Source organism: Papio anubis, chromosome 16 (genome assembly GCF_008728515.1).
Source record: "Papio anubis isolate 15944 chromosome 16, Panubis1.0, whole genome shotgun sequence".
In the NCBI taxonomy this organism is placed as follows: domain Eukaryota; kingdom Metazoa; phylum Chordata; class Mammalia; order Primates; family Cercopithecidae; genus Papio; species Papio anubis.
The window spans coordinates 30,078,922-30,092,031 of NC_044991.1; the positions used below are offsets into that span (position 1 = coordinate 30,078,922).

Below are 13,110 nucleotides of genomic sequence, written 5' to 3' on the forward strand. Positions count from 1 at the left end.
GGGGGTCCCCGGAGGAGACCCTGGAGGAAAGAAGAGATGCAAATTGGCCTGGGAGGGTGGGAGAGGCAGAGATGTGCCAGTTTGTGTGCAGCTTGGAGACAGAGGAGAGCCTGCTGGGGCCCTCACAGGCTCAGGTGGCCGCAGGGCCATCCTGGGTGGGGACGGTGGACAGGCACACTCTCCATGGTTTCTCTGTGAGAGCTGGGGCCGTGGCAGGGCTGGTTGCTCACCCCATATACAGGGGGCAGGAAGGACAGAGCTCATACTGGATGATCTGTGAGAATTGGGACCAGGGTGAGACTGGGTGAATGTGGAAAGTGGGGTGATGGCAGGCAGGGAGGCCAGGCTGTCTCCAGAAGGACAGTGGAGTATCCTGTTAGAGTTGGCCGGGCAGATAGAAGACAGAGAAAGGCAGATAGAGGGCCAGAGAGACCCTGTGGCCTTGAGGCTGCAGAGCCCAGGGGACAGGTCAGGGGCCACGGGCCAGGGAGGTCTTTTGGGGTTGTGAGGGGCTGCAGTCCACCATGGGGACAGGGAGGAGGCCAGTGAGTCACAGGTCTGGCCCCCTGGGGTGGGGTCAGAGGACGCCCTCCCACCACCTGGCTGGGTCTCCCTCACCCCGGAACCCCGGCTGTGAAGACAAACCCATGCTGCAAAGTTGGGTTTGATTATCTCATAAAAAGATGCCCCCTCCTGCTCGCTCAGCAGAGGGGTTGCCATGGAGACCAGCGGGCAGGCCCCAAGGGGGGCCGGGCTGGAGCCAATTACCGTGGCTGCAGCGAGGAGAGAGCCCACCTCACCCGACTCTCAGAAGTTGGTTTACGAAGAGCAGTTGTTTCAGCAGGAACCGAGCTGTGTCTTTGCGCCCAATACCCACTTCCTGGCAGAACTGAGCGCCACGTGGCCACTCCCCAGTGTCCTCCCATGTCTCCCCTGACCCCGCACCACCGTGTGGCTCAGTTCTGGCTCCTCACTGGGGCCATGTTTAGAGTGGACACAGCAGCTTCAGGAGGGAGGAGATCCCTGAGCACAGGGCTCGGTTCACGGGGAGTAAGCTGAGCCCCGACCACAGCCAGACTCTCAGCCCACAGCTTCGGGCCTGGAGCCACAGGACGGTGGTGGGATGGTGGCGTGGCTCAGTGGTGATGGGGCAGGTGTGGCCACCATGGGTGGCTAGTCGTGGTGGGTGCAGTCAGTCACACCGTATGGTTGGTGACAAGGCTCAATTGGTGACCCCCACAGTTGGTGGTGTGGTGTGGTTGGTAATGTGAGTCCTGACCCTGCCCCCAGAGCACCTGGGGCCTCCACCCCACCTGGCCCCAGGACAGGAAGTGCCATTTACATAGCACAGTTTTCTCTCTGGTGACAGCAGGTGAGACAGCAATGGGGAGCTGGCATGGTCAGGCCCCACCTTCCTAGGAAGAGTGTATAGGAAGAGAGCAGAGAGAGTGTCTGCAATTTAAAGAGAACCCAAGGCCAGGTGCTTTTCTCGCCTAGTCTACCCAGGGAGGGGCCTCTGGACCCCCATCCCTGGGCTGCCATTTCCCTGGTAGCCAACAAATGGCCCTGGGGCTGGGAGTGTGGCAGAGGAGGCCCCCAGGCTGTGGGGAAGGGGGTCTCAGGACCTGTGAACCTGAGTCTGGGAGGACGCACATGCCCAGCGATCACTGTGTGTTCTGGGCTTGCTGGGCTCTGTGCTTGGGGCATGTGCACTGTCTGCCCAAGTAGACAGGACCCAGTGGGGCAGGGGCCCCATGCAGGTGGGAGGGCCCCAGGGTCACAGTTCTGGGTTGGGGAAGCTGGCCTGTGGTCCGCTCATTCCTCCTGCCTGGCTCCAACCCCAGCACTTAGGTGGCCTCCTGTCTGCAGAATCCTGCTCTTAGCCAGCTGCAGAGGAAGGTGTTAGCTGTCAATGCAGGTGTTAGCTGATAACTCAAGTGTTGGCTGATAAGCTATAACCCTCCCAGGGGGATTCACATTTTAATAGACTCACTCCTGAAGGCGGAAAGAATTTTCAGCATTCGGAAGGGGTGGGGGCTCAATGGTGGAATGAGAGGCAGGAGAGCTTACTCCGGAGTGGGTGACCCCGCTGGTGAGACCAGCTCTGGATGTGGCACCCCAGCAGGTACTACTGCCCATGCAGGGCCTTGGTGAAGCCCCGGGTGTATCTGGGCCTGTAATGGAGGAGGGGTTGCAGGCCCCTGGGGCTGGGGGAGAACCCACTGGGAGGCTGTCCTTGCTGATGGCATCTGGGTGGGAGGGGTGCAGGCAGCTGGCACTGCAGGGGTTGGCTGGGGAGGAGTGAACTCCTCCCAGGGAGGAGATGGAGCAGAGAATGAGGCCAGGGGGCGGAGGCTTCAGGAGGGGGTTCCTGCCAAGTCAGGAAGTGCTTGAAAGGAGGATGTGTGGAGGAGGGAGCAGCCTGCCTGGGTGGTTGTGGGACGTGACTCCTCCTCCCGAGCCCTGGACACACTCGCCCTCTACCCCCACCCTTGGGCATCCAGGAGCTTGTTTCTGAGATAGCAGAGGTACCCAGAGGGACCCTAGCCCCGCTGCAGTGTTTCCTAGGCCCTGTGGGTGGAACCCCCACTGGGACCCCCGGAGACTCGTGCAGTACGGGCTCTGTGTTCACCGGAGTCCTGAGGAGGTGCCTGCAGTTGCCAGCGCCCATTCCAGGAGGCCTTCAAGTGAGTTCCCCTGGTGACCCAGTGGGCTGCTCCCGGGTGTGTGGGCACCGGATGTGTGGTATGGGGAGTCTGCAGATGTGACTTCCAGGGTGGAGTGTGTGGCTCCAAGGCATGTTCTAGCCCAGCGTCGTCCATGAGGCCTGTGAAGCAGAGATCCCAACACCGCGATTCCCGGAGTGATGGCCACATCTTGGACCTAGCCCCAGGCCTTCCTGAGACCCAATCCCCAGGGCCCACCTGGCTCTAGCAAAACCTCCAACTTCTCCAGTACCCCTGCCCTGCCTGCTAACCACTCTGTCTTCTGCCCGCAGGGAGCCGGCTGCTGGCATGGGTGCTGTGGCTGCAGGCCTGGCGGGTGGCAGCCCCGTGCCCAGGCGCCTGTGTATGCTACAATGAGCCCAAGGTGACAACAAGCTGCCCCCAGCAGGGCCTTCAGGCTGTGCCCGCGGGCATCCCTGCCTCCAGCCAGCGCATCTTCCTGCACGGCAACCGCATCTCACATGTGCCAGCTGCCAGCTTCCGTGCCTGCCGCAACCTCACCATCCTGTGGCTGCACTCAAATGTGCTGGCCCGAATTGACGCGGCCGCCTTCGCTGGCCTGGCCCTCCTGGAGCAGCTGGACCTCAGCGACAATGCACAGCTCCGGTCTGTGGACCCTGCCACCTTCCACGGCCTGGGCCGCCTGCACACGCTGCACCTGGACCGCTGCGGCCTGCAGGAGCTGGGTCCAGGCCTGTTCCGCGGCCTGGCTGCCCTGCAGTACCTCTACCTGCAGGACAACGCACTGCAGGCGCTGCCTGATGACACCTTCCGCGACCTGGGCAACCTCACACACCTCTTCCTGCACGGCAACCGCATCTCCAGCGTGCCCGAGCGCGCCTTCCGCGGCCTGCACAGCCTCGACCGTCTCCTGCTGCACCAGAACCGCGTGGCCCACGTGCATCCACATGCCTTTCGTGACCTTGGCCGCCTCATGACACTCTATCTGTTTGCCAACAATCTATCAGCGCTGCCCGCCGAGGCCCTGGCACCCCTGCGTGCCCTGCAGTACCTGAGGCTCAACGACAACCCCTGGGTGTGTGACTGCCGGGCACGCCCGCTCTGGGCCTGGCTGCAGAAGTTCCGCGGCTCCTCCTCCGAGGTGCCCTGCAGCCTCCCTCAACGCCTGGCTGGTCGTGACCTGAAACGCCTAGCTGCCAACGACCTGCAGGGCTGCGCTGTGGCCACCGGCCCTTACCATCCCATCTGGACTGGCAGGGCCACCAATGAGGAGCTGCTGGGGCTTCCCAAGTGCTGCCAGCCAGACGCCGCTGACAAGGCCTCGGTACTAGAGCCTGGGAGACCGGCTTCAGCAGGCAACGCGCTGAAGGGACGTGTGCCGCCTGGTGACAGCCCCCCAGGCAACGGCTCTGGCCCACGGCACATCAATGACTCCCCCTTTGGGACTCTGCCTGGCTCTGCTGAGCCCCCGCTCACCGCAGTGCGGCCCGAGGGCTCTGAGCCACCAGGGTTCCCCACCTCAGGCCCTCGCCGGAGGCCAGGCTGTTCCCGAAAGAACCGCACCCGCAGCCACTGCCGTCTGGGCCAGGCAGGCAGCGGGGGTGGCGGGACTGGTGACTCAGAGGGCTCAGGTGCCCTGCCCAGCCTCGCCTGCAGCCTCGCCCCCCTGGGCCTGGCACTGGTGCTCTGGACAGTGCTGGGGCCCTGCTGACCCCCAGCGGACACAAGAGCGTGCTCAGCAGCCAGGTGTTTGTACATACGGGGTCTCTCTCCACGCCGCCAGCCAGCCGGGCGGCCGACCCGTGGGGCAGGCCAAGCCAGGCCCTCCCTGACGGACGCCTCCCGCCCGCCACCCCCATCTCCACCCCATCATGTTTACAGGGTTCGGCGGCAGCGTTTGTTCCAGAACGCCGCCTCCCACCCAGATCGCGGTATATAGAGATATGCATTTTATTTTACTTGTGTAAAAATATCGGACGACGTGGAATAAAGAGCTCTTTTCTTAAGCTGTGGCCTCTCAGGCTAGGGTGCTGTGGGCGATGAGAAGCAGGGGTGGGCGCTGGACGGGCAGCCTCTCCCCCATCACAAGGCCCCAGAAGAAGGGGAGATGCCTGGCACCACGGGTGGGACAGCCTGGGACAGTTCCAACGTCAGGTGCCCCTGCCCCCCCAGCCGCACAGATGGAGCGTGCTTGGTGGCTGACGTCACTGAGCCTGGCTGATGGAGCACATGCCAGGTCCATGGGTCTGGACATAGCAGCCCCTGTGGGGACATTTGCTCTGGGGCCCTCCACCCCAGTCAGCCTGCCCGGGCAGCCCCCAGGAGGAGGCTGAGGATGAGGGACCCTGTTCCTACCCCTGGCAGGTGGCAGGAGAGGAAGGCCCTTAAGGACAGTTGGGCGGGTCGGGCCTGGCCTCAAGGCCCAGTGGGGGCTTCATGCACCCTTACACCACTGCCGGTGGTCACACTAGACCCCACATGCATGTGCCTGGGGCACCCCCACTTACACCATACCCCCACCCCAAACACAAGCCCTGGTGGGTCTGCATGTCCCTACACCCATGTATGCATACACGCATGCACACACAGCAGGGCAGGGAACACATAGCCACACACAGGCACACACCACGGACTCGAGAGCAGCACACGCATCCAGGCAAAAATATGCACAGGCAGAAATATGCACAGGCACGCTTTCCCACGGCCTGGGCCGAAGAGGACTCAGAAACAAAAGGGAAGGGCCACGTGGCCAGGAAGCCTTCCCAGGAAAGGGCCCCCTCCCCACCAGGGCAGTGGCTGGGGAGGGGGAGAGGGAGAAAAACAGTGGCGTGGGGGAGGGTGTGGGGGAGCGTTGCTGGTGGAGCCAGATGGTCGTGGGGGCGGCCGGGGCTCCAAAAGCCTGGGGGGAGGAGAAGCAGGGAGAAGAAGGGGGGAGGACGCGCCTAGCAGCCAAGGCCCCAGCTCCTCCGCCAGCCTGTGCTGCGGCCCAAGGCGGGAGCTCAGACCTCTCCCATCAAGCACAGGACAGAGTCAGGATGTGGTGGTCCTGTCTGACCCTTACCCTCCTCAGGATCATCCCACATGCACTGTCTCTTCTGAGAGACCCTGTGCCTGTGCCCATAGGTGCTGAGGCCCCCCATGTGGCTGCCCACACCTCCACCTGCAGTTTGCCCCTTTGTTCACCTGAGCTCTAGGGCCAGTAGCCTTGCCCCGTAGCTGGGGGCAGCTCAGGCAGGGCAGCCCTGCGGGGCTGGGGTGCTGTTTGCCCAGGGCTACCTCTGCAGCCCCTCTGGGCCCAGGAGACCCTTGGCAGCCCCAGCAGAGGCCTGTCTGTGGACAGCCTGGTGTCAAGATGTTGCACAGTCTCTGCCCTGTGCCTGGAGCTCCACCATCAGCACCTCTAGCACCCCCAGTCTCTGCAACCCCACGACCAGACCCAGGAGTCTGCCAGGCTGTGCCTGGGCTCTGGCATGGGCAAGGTTTTATTAATCCAGTTTTTTTACCAAGTGGCCCCTGTCATGCCTGAGAAGATACAGCCAAACTGCTGGATCTGGGGTAGGGCTCTCAGCTGAGGCTGGGAGCTCCTTGCAGTCAGAGCCAGGAAACCGAAGTCACTCATTTCCAAAGAGCCTTGAGCCCCAGCTGAGTGACCCACCTGCAGTGGATGCTGGCGCCCTCAGTGGCTTGTGGAAGGACAGCAGGTCCTGCCTCAGCTTGTACACCTCCTAGGACAAGGAGTTCATTACCTCTGCTGGGCCCACTCCTCACTAAGAAGCAGGCACCTGTCACCCTCAGGCCACCTTTGGGGCTGTCACCACCAGCTGCCCTCAGGGCTCTGCACCCTCCCCTCCAGGCCACAGTGGGGGCCTGTGCAGTGGCAGGGGTGGGGAGTTGGGCACAGTCCGACCAGGCCTGAGGAGGGGGTGAGAGGATCCGGAAGGAAGTGGACGAGTTTTAAGTTGGACTCAGTAGGATGCACGGACACTCCCATGGGGTGGAGGCGGCAGGCAGGGCTCCCAGGCGTCCGCCCTAAGCAGCCGGCACGGGGCGCGCGTCCCTGAGGTGGGGGCGCCGAGAGGAGCGGCCGCTTTGTCGAGGCCCAGAAGACATCTGGGCGGGGGTGTCGTGTGGGCTGTGCAGGCTGAGCTCAGCAGAGGGGCCCGGCTGGAGGACACATTTGGGAGTCGTGAGCACTTGGGTGATATTTACAGCCCAGGAAGAGATGAGCTCACCGGCCGGCCGCTGCTGACGAGGGGCCGGGAGGGGGCGGGGCATTGGACCAGGGCCCAGGGACTCAGCTCCTTCCTGTGCCCACCCTGGCACTCCCCAGCTCTGCCTGACCAGCCCTGGCTGGCTGGGCCCCTGAGGTCAGGTGCTGGACCAGGCAGGGGGTGGGGGTGTGGCAGCTGGTGCCCAGCCTTGATCACCCAGACCCCAGAGCAGGTGCAGGAAGCTAATTAAAGCTGCGTGAATCAGCCTTGAGTGTATCAAACCCTGGCCCCCCACCCCATGCGGGCTGCTGGTCTACCACAGACTCTCCTGGCCCCGTCCAAAGATGCCTGGCCAGCCCCAGGGCGCCCTGTGGACCAAATCCTTCACAGTTCATGGGCCTGTCCCTGTGTCACAGGCCCAGCCAGGGCAGCACCACCCAGCACAATTGGTGGAGGTGACAGCTGGGGCTGGGCTCACTGTGGCTGCAGCCGTCCTGGGTAGGGGATAGGGGCAAGCAACCCTCAGATGCTGGGCCCAGGCTGGGCTGCTCCCGGGGATCCCTCTCAGCCACCCCGACTCCACCCCTGGAGCCCTGGGGGCTGAGCTGCACCACAGCTGCCCTGCACAGCTGTCTGCCCAAGGCTGCAGGGGGGGCCCTTTCCTTGGATGGGAGCGCCTGCCCCCTGTTTATTTGGCTGCCCAGGGCTTTGCATAGTAATTGGGAGAATTATTTTTTAATCCTTAAATTAGTTCTGAAATAATAGAAGCTGCTGAATGTTCAGCAGCCGATGGTAAACTAACGTCCAGCGAGACCGAGAACATGCCGGAAGCAAGTTGAGAGGGAGGCAAGTGTTTGTGGAGGGGCTGGCCGCTGTGGTGGCAGCGGGGGTGGGGGCTCCTCACTGCCAGGCTGCCTACAGCTGGCAGCCTCCCTGGGAAGGAGTGGGCACCTCACACTCACATCCCTGCTGGAAGACACTGCTAATGTCGCCAAGGCACAGATGAGGAAACGGAGGCCCAGAGGCATGAAGCGACGTGTGGGGCAGGATGGGACCCAAGGCCACGCGGGAGCAGACGCTTCGCTGCCAACTGTGTCTGTGCCCCAGAGTGCTGCGCTGCTTCTCCATCCCAGTGCCCGGGAACATCACAAGACCCTGGGTGTCAATTCCCTCCACTATGCCAGTCGGCCTAGGGATGTCACTCAGGGGTGGCACACTGAGCTGTGGCGGGCTTGTGACTGAGGCAGCTCTGTGTCTGGTCAGCTGACCTTCGGGCTGCCTCCGGCCACAGTGAGGAAGCCCAGCCCTCAACTCAATTTCCCCCAAGGTGCCCGCCTGGTGGCCACCCTCATGCCCAGATTTCTCACTGGTGGCTTTGGCCTTAGTCCTGCCTGGACCCCAGCTGACTCCTTTTCCCACCCCGCTCCGGGTGAGGCCACTCCAGAGCCCTGCCCTGCAGCCCAGCCCCTGTGTATACCACAGCCTGGGCTTGGTAGGGCTCCCCACGTGAGGCCCGGGTGGGAAAAGTGCGATGACCACTGTCAGCAAAGGGTGTATCTCAGCCCACCCCCCGGGGCACATCAGCTCAAGGACCCCATTGTGCCAAGGCCTTGGAGAGTGGCTGTGATGGGCGTGAGCCCAGTGGCCCCCAGAGCTCCACTCTTGTTGGGAGGGTGCATGTGTCAGGGCCCAGGGCTCCCCAGCAGCTGGCCTGACCCCAAAGTGCCAACCCTAGGTCTGGAGGCGGAGCTCCATGGAGGAGGCCGTGGGACTTCCCTGGTTGGTCAGGCTTCTCCAGGGCTGGGGCCTGGCGCTATTGTCTTTTCCTGGGGGAGGTGGGGCTCTGCCAGGGCACACCTCTCCAGAAGCCCTTTCCAGGTAGGTCGCACTGCCCACCCGCCCCTATGCTGCAGGGAAGTCCTGATCCCAGGGGCAGGGGACCCTTGCCGGGCCAAGCCTGGAGTTCTCAGCCAGTGGGTGGAGGAGCAGGCACCTGTCCAGCCTCGTCTCTCCTATGGCTCCCAATCCCCAGCCCCCAGCCCCGGAACTCCTTAGGATCTTCTTCTTGGTCCTTCCGCTTTGCTCAGTATTCAGTTCTGACCCCACTCCCTTCTCCAAGAAGCTCTCGCTGATCCTCCAGGCTGGTTCTCACCCAGCCAGGTGGTCATGGAGTGGATCCATAGTGCCCAGACTCGCACGGCCAGAGCCAGGGGCAGGTCACTACCCCTCGATAGCCCTCTGCTTTTGTGCCTGTTTTGAGGAATGAGTAAACCCTCATGGGAGAAGAGGTCCCTGCTTGGGTCCAGCCCTAGAGGAGCTCACAGAGGGCCATGATGGCTGAGGCCTCCAGCGGAAGGGCCAGACAGGGTGCTTCTGCTTCTGCCACACAGTCCCAAGGCTGAGGCGAGGCTGCCCCTCTCTCCAACTGTCCCCACCCACAACCTGTCTTCTTGGATTCAGACCACAGGACCAAGCTCGAGCCTGGTTCCCCAGGCCCCGGAAAACCAAGGGAGCCTCCCAAGGCCACACAGTAAGCAGTGGAACCAGGCTGGGCTGGGCTGGCTGCCTGAGCCCCCCTCACGCCCTGTGGGCCCCCCAGAGCTGGCCTAGGGACTCCTGATCCTGACCTCAGTAGAGGAGCACCCAGCCTGACATTCTGAGAGTCACACAGGCAGCACTTTCTTGGCACCAACAGCAGATTGCATGTGGGGTCAGCAGAGGCCTGCTGACTAGGGGGCAGGGCCAGGCTCACAGCCACCAGAGCACAGGAAAGGGTGCCAAGCTAGGCAGGAGTCCTGCCCTCCCAGCCTGTACTGTGGCTGGGCTCAATGCAGAGTCCCTTTCTCTCTGACCAGTTGGCCATGCATTTATTAGGCACCTGCTGTATGCTGGCGAAACAGGAAAGGTCCCCTTGTTCCCTTCACAGGACATGCAATGGGGATGTGGCTTGCTTCAGTGCTCTGCTGCTCAGATCTCTAGGTGAACATACAGACGGGCAGGCTGTGGAGCTCCAGCCCCACGGCAGTGTCTAGGGGTGAATGTTTACAGCCGAAGCCCCAGTGAGCCTGTGTTACAGGGTGCTCTTTTAGTTTTGCTGTTTTAGTTTAGTTCTCTATAGATGGCTTCTGTTACTCAGTTCAATTAAACCCCAATCAGAGCCCTGCCTCATTGCAAGGACAGAGGGCTTTCTGCATCCCAAGGTTCTCACCTTGGTGTAAGAATTGGACCGCACGTGGGCTCGGAGAATGAGTGCGAGGTTTTATTAGGTGGAGGTAGCAGATGGGGGAAGCCAGAAGGGGACAGAGTGGGAAGGTTTTCCCCTGGAGTCGGGCCTGGGCTCTCCTCTGGCTGCCCCAGCCAAACTCCAGGTCATTCTGCTGCTGGTTGGTAGCCTGCCGGCATGCCGGTGCCCATCAGTGCGTTCCTCTCGACGTCCAGCCGGCTGAGTGCTCCTCTGCTAATCCGCTCCTCTCCATGTCCAGCAGCTTGTGTGTGCCTGCTAGGGTCTGGGGAGGTTTTATAGGCATGGGATGGGGGTGTGGCAGGTCAGAGTGCTCTTGGGAAATGCAAAAATGCCTGTCCTCCCCTAGGTCTGTGGGATGGAGCCCCAGCCAGGGACCACACCCTCCTCTACCCAGCACTTCCCCTTTTCCCTATCATTTAAAGCGACCAAGCTCTTCCCTTCCCAGCACTCCCGTATCACCGCAAGGAACCCACGGGCCTCCTTCCTGGAGGTTGCTGCTGAAGCTGCAGGCATCACCCCCTGGGAGAGAGAGGGCCTTGCCTGGGCCTGGGCTGCTGTCAGGCCACGTGGATGCGGGGAGGCCATGTTTTGGAAGCCTGAGGGAGGAGCCGCACGTTGTCCCTGCACATGGCCCAGCCTCAGACACCAGACAAAGTAAGGGGCAGAGAATGGCCCCTTCTGCAGACGCAGTGCACCCGGCCCGGCCCGCAACGAGCCTCTCCTGCAGGGGCAGCCTCCACGGGAAGGGCCAATTAAACCCACCACCGACTGGCCCAACCAACACCGGGGAACAGGAGGCCTCCGATTTGTCTTCACAAAGGGCTGTGCAGAGATTTATGGGCAATAAATGAACATCCATCTCGAGGCAGGCAGAGGAGCGGCGGCAGGGCCGGCAGGGCGGGGGCAGCCCCCTCTGATCGCGGCACGGAAGCCGCATTAATGACGCTTACCAAGGAGAGACAAGGCTGAGGCTGGCAGGGCCACTCACCAAGGAAGGAGAAAAATAAATGTGAACAATTAGGGAATGATGAAGACCTTGCAGGGAGAACACCTCGATACACACCTCGAGGCCAGCCTGGCAGGGTCTGGGGACGCCGAGCCAGGGACCTGGAGGGGTAGGGTAGCGGGCAGCCTGCAGGAGGGGCACGGAGACAGCCTGGTGCTGCTGCACAATTATTTTTGAAAAAAGACGGGGCAGAGAGAAAGAGTGGAGGCGGGGCGGGGGACTGCAGCCTCCAGGGGTACCGGGGGTTTCTGGGAGGCAGTCGCTGCTATCTTCAGGGGGAGCAGGAGGGTCTTGAGACCTTGGGAGCCGGGGTCCCAGCCTCCGAAGCCCTCTCTGAGGTCCCTTAGCCAACAGGGGTGGAGGAATCACAGCCCTACCCCTCTAGGCTCCCCTGCGGCCACTCCAGCCTCCAGCCCCACCCCTCCACCTCAGCTGTCGGGTCTGAGCACCCGCCCTGTCCATCCATTCCTGTATGCCTCTCCTTTCACCCACTGCTTCAACAGACCATCCCCTGCTCCTCTCAACAGGCCCCGCTCTGCAGGGGAACCATGGACAGAGGCCCTCCCATCCCCAGGTCAGGATCATCTGGGACCCCCGCTGTGGCTGAGGACCCCTCCAGATCTGCAGAGGGACAAACTGGCCCTGAGGCCACAGCCAAGCCTGACTTGGGTGGGGATCCAGCCTGGGGCAGTCCTGCTGCTGCCCCCCACCCCCTGACATCCTGTCATGCTCAGGAAATCTGGTGGCACCAACTCCCCAGATCCCTCCTGGCCCCACCTCTGGGCCTGGTCGGGGGATCTGGAGGATGGCATCAGCCCTGCCTGCCTGCTGTGGGCCTGCGGGTAGCTGTGCCTAGGGGCATGGGGGAACGAAACTGCACCCCAAGCTCACTCTCCACTTTCAGGTTACCCTAAACACCAAGTCTGTGCAGATTTTCCCACCCCATGAGACTTATTCTGTAAAAGCTGGTCTCAGTTAACACAGCCAAACAGAAGAATCCAGCACTACACTCTGGAAATAGGACACCCTCGCCAGGATGAGGGGGTGCCCGGCACTATCCCCAAGGCAGTCACAGGCCTCAGCGGGCACTGGGGAATTGGTGCAGACCCTGCCCAGAGCCCTCCCCTCCTCGAGGGATGAGACAGTGGGGCCCTCACCCACCAACTCCCCACATGGCAGACATTTCTAGGCACTTCTAGGCTAGCCAAGGGGGACAGAGCAGCTCCCCAGAGGCGCAGGCGTGGCCTGCCGACAGTAGAGCTTGGGGTCTGCACTCCAGGTCCCCATGCCCATCAGTGCCCACCCAGTTCAGCAGGGATAGCAGCATTCCCTGCCCAGCCACTCCCACAATACCACCCAGGTTGGGGGCAGGCTCCCAGTGCCTGGTGACAGCAGTGCCATCAGGCCTGTGGGTGGGGGTCACCGTGTCATCACTACAGATGAAGAGAGGGCGGCCAAGGAGTGGCATATGGATGCAGCCTATCCATGGGGGTGCCCGCTCTGCACCCAGAGCTGCCTCCTGCCCGGGACGCCCTGGACAGGGCCCCGTCACAGTGCTGAGTCACAGATGCCAGCAGAAGGCTGGACAGAAGCAACTCGGGAGCCTGACGATGGGAAACACAGCCTGCCAAGTTTCCCCAGGTTTCCAGGGAACAGTGAGAGGGCCAGGCCAGGCCACAAGAACTAGGGCCCTTATGCCCAGAACCAAGCAAGACGTGGGAGAAGTGGGATCCCCTGTGAGTCCAGGGCCCCAGCTGACCCCAGTCCCTCCCTGGGCCCACTGGGGTGTCCCTGCAGAGACTGGCTGGGCCAGCGGCCTGAAGGCCAAAGTAGGTGGGACCATCCTCGCCGAAGCCGGCCTCAGTTCTCAAGGCCATGCTGTGGAGCCAGTGCCATCTGGACCCTCTGGGTCAAGCAAAGGGTGTGTGCTAACCAAAGGCAGGCCCTCAAGGATGCCAAAGG

General features: G+C 62.4%; 1 protein-coding gene across 1 annotated transcript; it reads left to right on the forward strand.

Annotated features, from left to right (window-relative positions):
* The first annotated feature begins 2,137 nt into the window (after positions 1 to 2,137).
* RTN4R (reticulon 4 receptor) lies at positions 2,138 to 4,693 on the forward strand. The gene is made up of 3 exons (XM_031656017.1): positions 2,138 to 2,150; positions 2,520 to 2,687; positions 2,999 to 4,693. Exons 1-3 carry the CDS (start codon positions 2,138 to 2,140, stop codon positions 4,396 to 4,398), a joined length of 1,581 nt encoding a protein of 526 aa, XP_031511877.1. The 3' UTR covers positions 4,399 to 4,693.
* The last annotated feature ends 8,417 nt before the right edge of the window (positions 4,694 to 13,110 follow it).

Excerpts from the sequence above, each read along its gene's own strand:
- RTN4R (XM_031656017.1), top strand. Across the intron at positions 2,688-2,998 it reads CCATTCCAGGAGGCCTTCAA|GGAGCCGGCTGCTGGCATGG; the intron begins GTGAGTTCCCCT and ends TTCTGCCCGCAG.